The 14,678-nt window shown below is 39.8% G+C and overlaps 1 protein-coding gene across 2 annotated transcripts in view; it reads right to left on the reverse strand.

Moving 5' to 3' along the window:
- Window positions 1–10,874, reverse strand: part of fam184ab (family with sequence similarity 184 member Ab) — a 213,266-nt gene extending 202,392 nt beyond the window's left edge. Inside the window, exon 1 of one of the 2 annotated variants that reach the window (XM_055016016.1) lies at window positions 10,169–10,874. In XM_055016016.1, the coding sequence (XP_054871991.1) occupies window positions 10,169–10,330 (162 nt within the window). In that variant the 5' untranslated portion in view covers window positions 10,331–10,874. The remainder of the gene's footprint in view (window positions 1–10,168) is intronic. The other variant, XM_055016017.1, reaches the window with a different exon arrangement.
- Window positions 10,875–14,678: the final 3,804 nt, after the last annotated feature.

Consider the following 14,678-nt stretch of genomic DNA (forward strand, 5'->3'; position numbering starts at 1 on the left):
GATGGATGTAATAGCAGTATTAGTGTAAGAATGAAAATGAATAGGTAATTAATATGTTAGAATGCGGTCGACATAAATACTGGAATGTTGGAGACGTTTTTATCCTTTATTACGCCATCTAAGGAATGCAGCAGAGTTATGTACTGATCGGCGTCTGTCTGTCTGTCTGTCTGTCTGTCTGTCTGTCTGTCTGTCTGTCTGTCTGTCTGTCTGTCTGTCTGTCTGTGCCCAACATTACTCAAAAATGGAATAACTGATTTGGATGAAATTTTCAGGGAAGGTCAGAAATGACAACGACCAAGTGATTAGATTTTGGTAGTGATGCAGCTTGTCGTCTGGATCCACAGATTTGTTAAAGATTTCTGTATCATTGTGAGATAGCAGCACACCGTCACTGTAACTATGACAAGTGAACACTACGTCAGCTGCCTGCTGATGATCACATGATTGTGATACTACTACAAATCCACCACTGCGGACTTATCGGGACTTATTTGTCAGAAATCATTCGGCTGCGCTCCCTGAGTGCTTTTTTTGTTATGTTTGTGCTGTTGGTTGCACATGCAGTATGTGCGTTTACGGAAATGGTAGTGAGGCTAGGGGGCACTGTTGAGGTAGCAGAGGGTTGAAGAAGAAGAAGAGACAGGAGAGCGAAAGCTGGGGCCTAGAGCGGACTTGGATGTGTTGCGTGAAGAGTTGACTAAAAGTTAGAAGAAGATCTAGAATGTGTGATGAGTGATTCTTTTATGCACCCAAACACCCACGATGCTTACGTTAGCAACAGCACTATTTACTATTACAACTAATAATACCAGGAAGGGCAGCTGTAGTAAAAATTAGAAGTAGAAATTGCAGTAGCGGGTGAATGTTCCACTGTGCCAAGAATCAAACACACATATTTAATCATATAATCATTTGGACTGAAAAACTGTGCATTTCAATTAAAAAATTGACTCCAATACAAAATCGTAAATATGGACGAAAAAAGCAACAAACCAGATCTTTGGATTTGAATGAGCAGTATCAGGATTTAAAATCCCTATCAGCAGTGCTCTATTCCCAAGTCTGGAGTGGTGTTGCCTCGACCATCTGCTCTCTAACCCTGCCCAGGCTACACAGATCACTGCACTACCACCCCTGGATTATGGCATCAGCACACACACATGTTGCTGCCAAGTGACGAGAGTGCATTTGTGTGTCTGCGTGTTTTCAGCAGCACAGTCGCTAAACGCAAGACAAACTGTTCACACTTCTGCACAGAAAAGCAAACAAGCACAAGAATCGATTCCTTCTGCACTGGCCTGTATAAAGCTAGTCTATTATCTGTGTATATTTGTGATATATTTGATTTTCCAGCATCTCTTCTTTCCTGCGGTAGTGAACAGACTCTTGGCTACAAAAGGGAAATTTGGGAATAGTTATGGATATTACAAAATGAGGAAACTGCTAAGCCTGAGATTGGAGAACAGCTTGCGTGGATTCTCATCTTTCCTGGGATGAAAAGCATGATTAACAAATTGCTCTATGGACATGTTTAAGTCAGACTATCATTTCATGCATAATCACAGAACAACAACAAATCCTCTTAGCATCGTACACTGGACCATGTTTCCAGTCTATATGTTACACACTCCAATACAGATCATGCAGTGGAGTCTACATATTCATGCATATCATGAATTTACGTTTCTGGTGTAGTCTTCATGCATATTGTTAAGAAATCATGTAATGCATATAAAATATCAGTGTGGTATTGACAGGGCCTTGATTTAGCTTCAGAAACAGCAGACAGGAAGATATCAGCAGACGCTTTTTGATGTTGTGGTTGAAAAGTACTTTTTCAGATTTATCCTGCTACATTTGGATGCTACTTTGTTGAAATGTTTATGTGCGAGAGGATGAAGTGGTGCTGCGGCGCCACAGAATCTGAATTGCAAACACTACGCACATACACACACACACATACACTACAGTATTTCACAATCTCTGTCTCTTTCAATCCCTTCGTCCAGAAATACAGAGAGCTCAGAGGTCTATTTCTGACTCACTTCAACACTAAACTCAGTCAGGCATTGCTGATGAAACACACACACACACACACACACACACACACACACACACACACACACACACACACACACACACACACACACACACACACACACACACACACACACACACACACACACACACACACACACACACACACACACACCCTAGGCTAGGTAATACATTTGTTATAAAGCATTCTCCTGACGATGCAAAATGACATGCTGCCCTCTCTGTTTCCCAGTGCTCCAACCACAACCAGAAACCTCGGTCCTGACTCACTGTACACAGGCTACAAAATCAGGCTCGTTCTTTTATGAAAAATCATCAGCCCACTTACAGTACATGTCATTTCCCTGAATTATAATTTATATAAAACTTGTTGCCATAGCAGCAAAAACCCTACACTGCCTTCTTTTTGACAGAGGCACTACAATAAAGCAAACCCATCAGAGAGTATAACTTATGACATACAGCTTTCAAAAAAAAAAAAAAAAAAAAAAATCATGACAGTGAAATCCTCGCAGAGCCTGAACTACACAAAGGGCCGGAAAGCAGCTTTGTGGGATTAAAAATTACTGCAAGAAGTCTTAAATAACAGTGGCAGCCAACAAGTCTTGCATCACAAATCATGAAATTCAGCGCCACGGGAGACTCGCAATCAATGACTGACTTACTGACTATGCATGAAATCCCTGCAAAAGCGTACAGAGCCAATGTTTCAGGTGCACTGGAATGATAACAGTGCTGCACCGAGGCACACTGTAACTAGGAGGTGGGCTGATTTTATTCAGTTTAATAGATCAGAAATCAGAAAATCTAAATAGAGGGAAAAAAAGGAACAAGAAATTTATGCTAAAAATGGAAACAGATTAAAAAAAAGCGCAATCTGCAAAAAGGGAGGTCAAAGCACGAGAAGACAGTGAGGATTAAAGTAGGCCAGTCAGAATACAAGCTGAAAAATTCAGATGCCTCAATCTCCCTGGAATCATCCTCAGACACAGCAAGCTGGTAATCGTCCGGGCTGGGACGTGTCAAGAGAGCTGCTCAGCGAGGTTTCAAGGTTGCTATTTATTCCTGAACGCATCTCTGGCTCTGCCGAGATCAGCGGTCACCGAGAGCAGATGGCCTGAACACTATCAGCCTGCTCCCCCTGCTTTGTTGCGGCCTAATACAACAAGGCACTGGAGATACGAGGCTCAGATGTGTCGCCTGTGGGAACGTGCAGGAATCATGTGACTTGACACACAAAAATACCCTCCACTATTGTTTCAGTTGGTACATACGAGATGGATATGCTGTTGCGCGCTGAATACTTTTCTGAAACAATTAGTCACGTTTGCTCTTTGTGATTGATTAAACATGATTACATACATGCTAAATGCATATTAAATGTAATTCTATAAAAAGCTGATGAAGAACAAATAAAAATGTACCTAAAACGACACTATAGCAACAGAAAGGCATTCAAAAAGGTGTCTGAATTCATCTCTTTCCACCCTGTTGCTGAGCAGTGATCTGTGATATCCATCCAATTGCCCAATCCTCACACAGCCACAACAATGCCCCCAATACTGGGCCTGAACTGAGGAATTACATGCACAAGCACAAAAAGGCTCCTCGTACAGCTGCAGAATATTCTACAGTGACACAGCCCAGGTTAATACTATAGAACAAGTAATGCCTGGTGCAGATTAACACACAGCCTTAATGTCCAGATTTCAAATGCTGATGGTGCTCAACTGTTAGGAGAATTTCATTTAAAAGGAAGCAAAAGCAATTCATGATATATTTAGTGTAGCTAACGAGTCATTCACTGTAAAATTTTTGCACTATTTTTTCAGTAAGCAAGGTCAGTTGTGGGTGAGGTCTCAAGTTTTGTGCCCTTCTGGTAATTTTCTGCAGGCCAGAATATGTCGAAATCCCAAATAAAGTTAAAAGAGCAAGAGAATTTTTCAATTTTATTCAAATGCAATTCATTTTCGCATGGGTTTCTTTACATGAGCAGAGGATTTACTTGTATAGCAGACTGCTAACTTTGCTATGTAACATCTGCAGCTGCATGATGTGAAGCCCGAGGTAGGGGTGACTCTAGGAAACTATGTGTTGTAAACTAAAAAGCAAAAAGAAGAAATAGAAATACCTAAAAAAAAAAAAAAAAAAGAAGCAAACTGCATGTTATGGAGAATTAGCCAACAAGAGGAGGAAAGAAACTTTTTTTTTCTTCAAATTTCAATGTGACTTTAAAGAGTCTTGGCACACACCTTACCCAAAGCTGCTGAATTATGTTTTTTTCAGCCTCCACTTTCTCAGCACAAAGAGAAATACTGAGAGCACAGATCTTATGGTCGGAGTCAGTAGCAAATCCTTGGAGTGTATAACCCCTTCAGTGGGAAAGCATCTTCAAAAAGCCACCTGGAATAGTGCATGAGGCTCCGGTAGACCCCCAGCTTGAGGATAATAACATACTGGAGCTGCAAACATGCTTTGACCCAGAGTGAATGTTGTGAAGAGGTTGCTACTCTGTGTTAGAAGTTGGAACCCTGTCATTTTGGCAAGGGAGAGATGAAAGCACTGATCCTCAGGGAAAAAAAAAAACCCATTGGAAATGCCCTTGAAAGCCCACAGGTACAGCTGGTGGTGAAGATCCTAGCCAGCTGGACCAAAGCAAATAAAATGTTTCACTGAGCTAATCCCAACTAATGAGCTCAAAAATGTTAAATATTTTATTTATATTAAAGAGAAGAAGGACAGAATATAAAATCACACTCAGATTTGACAGGTGGAGGTCAAGGGTCAACCACAGCCTCTCAAAAAAAATTAGTTTTCTAAATGATTTAGTTATGATGAACTACATTGATCAAATCAGGTTTGTTTTTCTTTATCTGATCTATTTATTATAAACTACACCTACCGATCAAAAGTTTGGGGGTCACTTTGAAATATCCTTGTTTTTGAAAGAAAAGCAATCTTTTCAATGAAGATAACATTAAATCAATCAGAAATATAGTCTAGACATTGTTAATGTGGTAAATGACTATTCTAGCTGGAAACGGCTTATTTTTAATAGAATATCTATCTAGAGGTACAGAGGAACATTTCCAGCAACCATCACTCCTGTATTCTAATGCTACATTGTGTTAGCTAATGGTGTTGAAAGACTAATTGATGATTAGAAAACCCTTGTGCAATTATGTTAGCACATGAATAAAAGTGTGCGTTTTCATGGAAAACATGAAATTGTCAGGGTGACCCCAAACTTTTGAACGGTAGTGTATATTCTGCCAAAAGTAGATAAATCCTAGTCTATGTATTTTTTTTTAGATCAGATTTCTGTGACATTACAGAACTGCTGTGTTAAAGTTGCACGACTAGAGAGCTCTCTCTCTACACAGTGTGTGTGTGTTTTGGGGAAAAAAAGATGTCTCATTCACATATTTTAGAATTAACATCTGGGTATGACGAATGAAATTTAAGTCAAGCTCAGTCTTTCTACTGGGAAATATTCCACCTATATCAGCCTATTGACAACTAAAAGGAAACTATAGAGTCAATACAAACTTGAGGATACATAGGAATAAATTAAATTGAACTCTATATCTGGGAGTGTAGATTTTCCAAAGATGAAGAGGTTTCTAAACATCACTGAATTTGATTGTTGAACGCAGGCCCTGAATTGCTCCCTAAGATGATGGAGTATTGACAAAGAGTGGAAAAATTTTATGTTTAGGAAAACAAACCTTAAAGAAAACAAAAATAGATTATGCATGACATTTTAACAGTATTATGTTTATAAAATATAAAATAGTCAACCGTGAGTCTCCCTCACAGATTCCCTGAAGACAAAAGAGACTGAATGCACCAGATGAAACCAGCTTTAACCGACAGTTTCTATCAGTTTCTTCCTCTTGTAAAAATAAAAATGTTTAAAGACGGAGTTTCTGGGATGCTTTTGTTATGGCTGTCCATCTTGTTTTCAACTTCCTGACCTTGTAAGGAGCTGCACACAGCGAGTAACGAGAAATTACAGATGGTAAAATCTGATTATGGCGTCTGCACTGTCGTCATAAGACAACAGGAGTGGACAGAGATGAAAAATCTGCATCCTGGGGTAAAACACTTCCTCCAGGGTTCAATCCTCTTGAATCTCTCTCTCTCCACCAAGCTCTTTATGGTGGTACGGACAAGTGCCATGAGTTTGAGGGCTGCTCTAGTATGTATTGTACATAGATGCCACTTCCATAGCTAAGCTGACCCTCAAGGCCCGTGGTTCCCAACCTGTTTGGCTTGGAGCCCCCCCTATAAGCTGCACCCCAGCCCTAGCGCCCCCCCAGCGCTGCGCCTATCCCCCCACCCCCAAAACCACCCCATAAGTACACTACAAAGCATAAGAGGGAAGTTATTGAATTGTATTACTAATAGAAAATTCCCTAAAATTATTTAAAAAATAATATTTTATATCAAACGATCAAAAGAGTTGTACTATGACGAGGAGGAGAGAGTTTATGGCTGCAGTAAATTTGGTGACACTGTAGTGCATAAGAGTTATAGAATTTTTTTTTTACTAAAAAAATCCTTAAAATTATGTAAAAAAAATTTAATATCAAATCAAGAGTTGTAGTATGACCAGCAGGAGTCAGTTGCTGGCTGAATATTTGTGTCTCTTCGCTGTTTGCAGCGGTTTTGCATTTTGCAGACGGTCCCTGTTCACTCGTCGCACAGCCGGCTGCTCATAGACACCAATGTTATTCCTGCAGCTGGTAAGACAGCTACTTTTGATTAAACTGGGCTTGTAGCACATTGTCTACCTTACGACGATGGAAAAGAGGAATCGTTTATGTTTAGACAACGTATATTTAATGAGTTATTGATGCCAGAAGTCCAAATTTGTGAATATCTTTCTGACTTTACTGAACTGTTTTGTTTCCTGACATCGCCGTAATTCGCTGGCTTCATGCTGTCATTTGTGAGCATTTCACTACAAATAACATAATTCTGTCTTGTCCTTTAATAAAACCAAATTTAAGGTAACTCTGGAGGTATAGCCAGAGTTTTTAGGTACTGATGAATCTTCACCCGTATTGCGTTTTTCAGACACCGTTTCCGTCAGTAATTTTCTAACTGCAAACAAACTAATGAATCGGGATGAACTAGAGCAAACCTGAAGAAAGCCTGGAGAGAAGTTGAAAGGTCAAGGAGGTGTGGTCATCGAAGTAGCAAAGGATTTTTGAAGAAAGACCAAATAGACTTGTGATGACACAGTGAGTCTGTTACTCTGATTTTATCCAGAATGTAAAAATCTATTTTTTATAACTTCACAGCCTCAGAGCAGACAAAGCTTTGCGCCCCCCCTCAGATCTCTGGCGCCCCCCCCTGGGGGGGCCCAGACCCCAGGTTGGGAACCACTGCTCTAGGCCACACTACCATCATCTACAAAGACTGACAAACTCCAAAAATGCTTTGATCTAATCAGGGGAGTTGAGTCTCTACGTTATGGGTTCTTTTTTCCTGTTTTACCTTACTAGACATCTCAAGGTAAATTGGTATTCAGCCTCTGCTGCACATGCGCTGAAACGATCATCAGCAGGATCCTTGCACGTACAGTGACAGAGACAGAATCCAGTTTGGGCCACCCCTGAATGTAATAAAGATGGCGAGATGAGGTATAGAAGAGCCACAGTTGCAGAGGTGTAGCACTTTGACAACAACGTCTTTCTGAAAGGTAAAAAGGAAGCTGTGAGTGACCTGGCTGAGGCCAAGGATCAGGAAAGCAGGGAAAAGTATATCAGGGACAATCAGGGAATTCTGTTAGACCCCAGTAAAAATGAAGCCCACCAAGAGACAAATGTCTCAACAGCTTCTGAGGAACATTTTCACAGAGAACTAGTCTGACTCCAACCACTCTCATCAGCAAATCTGAAGCAGTCCTTCAGCTTTGTGTTTTCAGGAAAATGAAGGTTAACGACTTACCTTCCTCAATGACAGAACAGCCATGGTTCAGTGGACTTACAACAAACGCTACATCGTGCCCCCCGCAAGGTAAACAATGTACTTATAGCAGCAGTCACCATAGCTTACGGCACTAAGCTACAGTTGTACGGTTATCTGGAGCTGGAATGCTCTTTACATGGACACTGACAACTTGATATAGGTGGTGGAAGGAGGTGAGACTCCACTGGAATTTGTGGACTATTTGGGTGATTTGACAGACGAGTTGGCAGGTGACAGCAGTCAGGAATTTGCAGCTGCTGGCCCCAGGAGTTACACTTACCAAACCAAAAATCAGAAACAAGTTGTGCGAAGGAATCAGCAATCTCAGGAATGCTGCAAACAGGTCAGCTTTGCAAGAGAGCTGGTAGCAGGCTACCTGAACAAATCTCAAGGACAGCATTGACCGACACCCCTCAACTTAACATGTAATGAAAGAGAGTATCTCCTGAAAAACTTCGCATTTCACAAAAAGTTTAGAGTGGTATATGATAAGAGATGTCTCCTTCCTGACGGTAAAATTCTGCCTTTTAACTATTGGATTATACTGAGAATGTCACACCCTGCTATGGAGGAGATTGAACTTGATCCTAGACTTTTCTGTGCCTTTTTAATATCTGATTGTGACACCCAGCAGTTGTGAGAAAACCTATTTTGTCACAAAAAAAAATTGGGAATATGTGATGAATGCAAAATCTAAAAACATTGTGTATTCATGTATTTTTTTCAGCCTATATATGCTGAACTGCCAAAGGTGAATAGAAAGATTAAATTTGTTAAAGAACTGCATGATTCTGATTTGATCTGAGGAGCGTACAATAGCGAGAACAAGCATCTTGTTAATGATAGACACAACAATCTCTTTGCCATTTTTATTTCTTAAATTCCAAAAAGCTCACAGCCACAGCCTGAACAAGATCAGTAAAGGGACTAATAAAAGCGTGATCGGAAGGTGGCTGGGTCAATTGAGAGGTGTGAGAATGGGTGAGGGAGGGATTCAATCACATATATCATTTTCTTTTCAGAGGCTTTGCCCCTTACCCTACACTTGTCAAGTCTGAGTGCAATGATAGGTGTTGTCTTCTGCTCCGATATTATATTAACAGGCTCACACACATATGTTCTTAGAAGTCAAGTTTACATGATGTTCAAATGAATATTCAAGTGAAATGTGCACCAAAAGGCACATAAATTAACATTCAACACACATGCTCTCTGGAATTACAACAAGGGAAGTTCAACGCATTGATGAAAATGTTTTAAATAAGTAAATAAGAAGAGAATATGTGGATATTATGACTATAACAGATTCAAATGCCCAGTTTTCAGTCAGCTTGTACCTTTTTTTCAGTCTGTGTCTCATATCCATGTTGTGCTTGTAATCAAGAGATGATCAAAGTTTGGAGGAAGTGTCTTGTTTATCTGCATAATTATTTAAAAGGCAACAGAACTAACATTAACATGAGAAAGTACAACAGCATACCAGCACAGCCTTTGTAGCTAAAGGTGATGAATGAGGGAGCTGATTAACGTCGTGGCTAATGACCCGTTATTGAAGGATGCATCACCCGAACAGACCGGCAGCTCATTCCCCTGAGGTAGGAATTCACGCCAAACTCCATTAAATAATTTGACGGTTTTATGCTTTTTTTGCTTTAAGACGTAAACACATGCTTGTATCACGTGTTTGTGGGGCATTTAAAAAAAAGCAAATAGCTGCTGTTTCTTTCGGCCAACATTCCAAACAGCAGACAGTGTGTATTTTAACAAAAACCTAACTTTAATCAGAAGCTCACCTGTTCATTAAAGTTCCCACAACCACAACAAAACAGCTGGAACAGCCAAGGTGGGACATTTTTGAGAGTTCATTATTTTTATCGGTGGTACATATTTTTATGTTATGTGGAGCCCGAAAGTGCAAGAACATCTTTAAAATCTAGTAAGAAATGACAGTCTTCTCATATCTGTTTAGGCACGTTCCCCAAGAGGAAATATTTACTAAATAGGCGAAATTTTACACGGAGTTTGGTGCCCAGTTCTCACATTAGAACAGAAGGTACAGGGTCTAACCCAAAGGTTGAATTAAAGCTCAGGGAGAGTGAAGAACAGGCCTCTTAAACGCTCTGCTCACCTTTGTTAGCTGTGCGATTTTCTTGCTCATCTTCAGGTGCAGGTCTTGGGTATATTCCATGGCGATGCCGGACTGAAAGGACATGCTGGTTGCCGAGGACGAAGTAAATTTCCCCTGACCGGCAGGGCAGTAATACTGCTGCCAACCCGACCCAGTCGCCATCTTCACGATGATGCCTCAGATGCTTGAGAGAGATACGGACAGCAACAACAAACTGGACGGTGCTAATGAGACAGCGGCGAGCGGCGGAGAGGACCGGGACGGTGTCGGTTTCTTAGCCGAGGCTTCAAAAAATAATCAAAAATAAAAAACCTTTTTAGCCCATAGACGGTTAAAATTTGCTTTCATTTTGCTGGGCTTCGGATAGCAGTACACCAAAGGGTGAAATTATTAATTTTAAGCTCCACAAACATTAGCTTCTACCATGTTGTCCGTTGAAATGTGTCCGTTTGCAGCGCTCCGACGTGCGGGTCCGGTCTCTGTCACCTGGCGCTGATGTGGAGCTCTTGTCAGGCAGCTGCTCGGCTCCCAGTCGGTCACCTTGATACCGAAATTTATCAACGGGAGCCGTTCAGAGTGATTCCTGCTCGGTGCATTCCGGCTACATTAACGGAGAGTGAGTGAAGATGAGGTCTGAGTGTGGAGGACAGGCTCAGCGGTTGGCTGCTGCTCCTCTGTTGCCATGGATCACCTCAACACTTTGTGCTGCATTCACGTAGGATGGGAGCAGCGCTGCGTTCAAGGGCTGTCGGACAAAAGCAGAGACGCACGGTTAGTTCACATGACAGATCCAGAAACGTAGTGAAAATGACGGTAAAAAGCCAGATGGATGAGTTTAAATCTAAATCACACTTTAAGGGAAATGAACTTAGCTGTGTGATTTGCATAGTTATAACAACCCTTTTTTTATTTATTTATTTTTTGAACTGACAGGTGGACGTCATAAGGACTGAGACAGAAGCAATTAACATATCAAGCACAGGTTCAAGTCAATCAGCTGAACTCAATTACACCCACTTACACCCACTAATTCGCATCTATTAGTCAATTCTTAATCAGCTATTAACCATCTATCACACAGAATGTCTTTCTCCAGACAATACCATCAAGAAAAGTGAAATAAAGTGTTTTTTTTTTTTTTTAATACCATACAAAGGATGCATATTGTCGAAATGGCACACTTTCTGAAAATTTGCATTGTGGAACAATTTACAGAAGCACTCTAAAGCCTATCGCTCTGTAAACATTAACCGCTTTAAAACAATACAAAGAAAGAACTAAAGAAATAGTCAAATGCAGAATTAATGACTCCATCTTAAACAGAATATGCATTGAGTACACATTTTTTCCCAGGACACTATACATATATGGATATAAAAAATACAAATAAACTAAAGTATGTAGTAATTTAATCTTTACATTTAACATCATGAATGAAAATACAGCAACAACTGAAATATTTCTGTGAACCATTAATCGGTCATTGCATTGGTCTCATAATATATTCTTAATAAGTGTTCCATAACAGGACTGCGCTCTTATGCTCATGTTAGGTTGGTTCCAGTAAATTACATACAATCCAGTATAGAAATTTGATTTCCTTGAAGTCATGATGTATTGTGTGATCATTCAGTCATTTTTTTCTATCAAAATGACTCCATTTTGACATTATTTTAGCAACACTTACCCTACAGTAAAAATAAAAATCCAATACAAACATCTAAATAGTCAGGAAAAACTTATGGTCTCAAATCAATCAAGAAAGTAGCTGAGAGGGGCTGACTTCACAGAGATAAATTTACTACTATCGCTTCTTCCTCAGGATTGAGAGGTTGAGATGAAACAATTCACATGGGCTATTCACTATGCTGTCATACTGTAGTGGGAAGACTGGGTGGTACACTTTTAAAATCAGGCTGTGATGTGTGGATATTCTCTCTGGGGATAAAAGGATGTTTTTTTAATAATATGACAGATAAAACACTGGCAATTAAAGCTATCTTTCCTGCTCAGTTGGAAGAGAATTTGACAGGTGTGTGTGGATTCCTGTGTTTTATGAATATAAAAATAAATATAGGTTATGGCCTTGGCATGTGTATTTTGTCTATTTACGTTTCATGAATGCATTTACTGAGATTAGTTTTAATTATACCTACAATTTTCAATTAACAATTATGATAAACCTCTTGAAGCATACATGCATCTACTGAATCTCCTGAACTGTATCTATTTTATTCTACTGTAATTCAAGTGATTATTACTCTTCTAATAATCGTGTTTGAATTAAATCTTACCAATGTTGCAAATGTTAATAGAAATGGTGATCTACAGTACAAGATGTCCAAATCCATTTGCACAGCACTTGAAGTGACGGTGACAACTTTTGCATAGACCTCAGCTAAAAGCATTCACATAATCTGCATATCTGTGCAGTATTATTTAGGTAGAATGCACAGTGGATCTTTAATAGTGACAAATACACAATGGACTATTAAAGCACTGTACATTTCTTGTTTGTGCTTGACTGGAAGTATCCCAGCTGACCAGTTCCACCATTCATTTCAGACAAAGTGGACACATACATTAACTTGGGAATATTGTCACATTTCCCTCTGTGGCAACGTTCTGCAAATGAAATTTTGTGATAAACATCCATTGTTCTGTACTCAGCGGTCATGTGGGAAAGATGATATGAGCGTCCAACCTAATGCTGTCCTCAGCTTGCACGCCATCGCATGTTTTCAAAAAGATTAAAACCTGGCCCACCATCTGGTCTGCAAATTACCTCTCTCACCATGCCACTTGCTGTTTAGCCTCACAGAGATCATAAAATATAACAGCTAAATGTGCCTCACCTGAAATTAATTTGGTTTTCCAAAAATCCTTAGTATGCTCTTTTAAAAAATGCAAGGTTTAGCCCTGGCATTTATCAGTGTTTAAAACATGGAAGCACAAAGAACAGTAACTCCCACTCAGAAGGTCATATGAAGTGCACAGTTGATCCATTTAACATGAATACATCAAGATGAAATTCAGTGACGTCACTTCGTGTACCACAGCTTAACTGAGGAAAAATAAAATTCTAACTGAGTGGAACTGCAGCTGCAGGCAGTATACCGTTTAGTCATACACACTAGGATGTTATGTAGAATGGTTTCTATTTGTGGTTTCATGTGACTTTCGCAACACTGGATGTTCAGTGCATGTCTATGTATATGTAGGTTGATATGAATGTTTCCAAATAATGCAAAAATTATCAATATGTGCATTACTATGTTTGAATTTTAATACATACCCAGTGCAGTAACAGTTTTACAATAATTTGTCATCAGCACACCTTCTGTACTATGCCGGAAGTGGATTACAGTTAGTGTGTGACAGAAGATTTGTGGTTGAAATGACAGCAAGAAAAGCACTCGGAGAGCGCAGTGCTCCGCCACTGTTCAGTCGTTGATTTCTGATGGATAAGTCCCAAAAAGTCCGTGGTGGTGGATTTGTAGTAGGATTGCAGTCATGTGATTGTTCGCAGGCAGCTGACGTAGTGTTCACTTGTAGTAATAGTTATAGTGACACCGTGCCACTATCTTGCAATGATATGGAAATCTTTAACAAATCCGTGGATTTACACTGTAAGCCACATCACTGCCAAAATCTAACCAATTGGTCCTTGTGTCATTTCTGACCTTCCCTGAAATTTTTATCTAAATCCGTTAGTCCGTTTTTGAGTAATGTTGCTAACAGACAAACATACGCCGATTGTCATCTCAGCCGAGGCTCCGCCTCCGTGGCAGAAGAATAACATCAATGTCCATTGATCTGCGGTGAGTAGTGTGACTTTTACTGATTCAGATGTGTACACAGGAGTTAGGTGAGGTAAGAACAGCCCAAATAGAAATGTAAAGTAGGAGAAGCTATTTTGGACATCCTGATTCTAAAAGAAAATATCACAATATTTAGGAGGAGTGTCCAGTCACTGCTGTCAGTCATGATGATGTACACTGTTTTTACAGAATCAGATAACTAATCAGAGACACTTGTCAGAATAACTATTACTTGAACAAATTTCAACATAAGAAGTTCTTAATATAGCATGATCTGGATATTTTGGTCTAACTTCTTGGGAGCTGTTAAGTCATCTTTTTTCATACAGTCCATCTCATCACATAATGATTAGCTCAATAGCTACAGCTAAAACAAATCTGCTAGTCACAGATGGCATTTTAGCCATCAACATCCACACCTTTGCACACATTGGTCTGAAATCAAGGATCCACTGTTTTGTAAGTAACTACAGGAACAGTAATGGACCTTTTCAGGTTTTCTGTGTCCATTGTGGTTTATGATCACAGTGTTAAATATAAGTGCACCAAATGTGCAGGAGTGCAGAGTGAGGACATCGATAAGATAAGACAAGACAAGACAAGACAAGACAAGACAAGACAAGACAAGATAAGATAAGATAAGATAAGAAGGTGAACTGTATTGATCCCTCATCGGGGAAATGTACATG

The sequence above is a fragment of the Amphiprion ocellaris genome, chromosome 12 (genome assembly GCF_022539595.1).
Source record: "Amphiprion ocellaris isolate individual 3 ecotype Okinawa chromosome 12, ASM2253959v1, whole genome shotgun sequence".
Classification (NCBI taxonomy): domain Eukaryota; kingdom Metazoa; phylum Chordata; class Actinopteri; family Pomacentridae; genus Amphiprion; species Amphiprion ocellaris.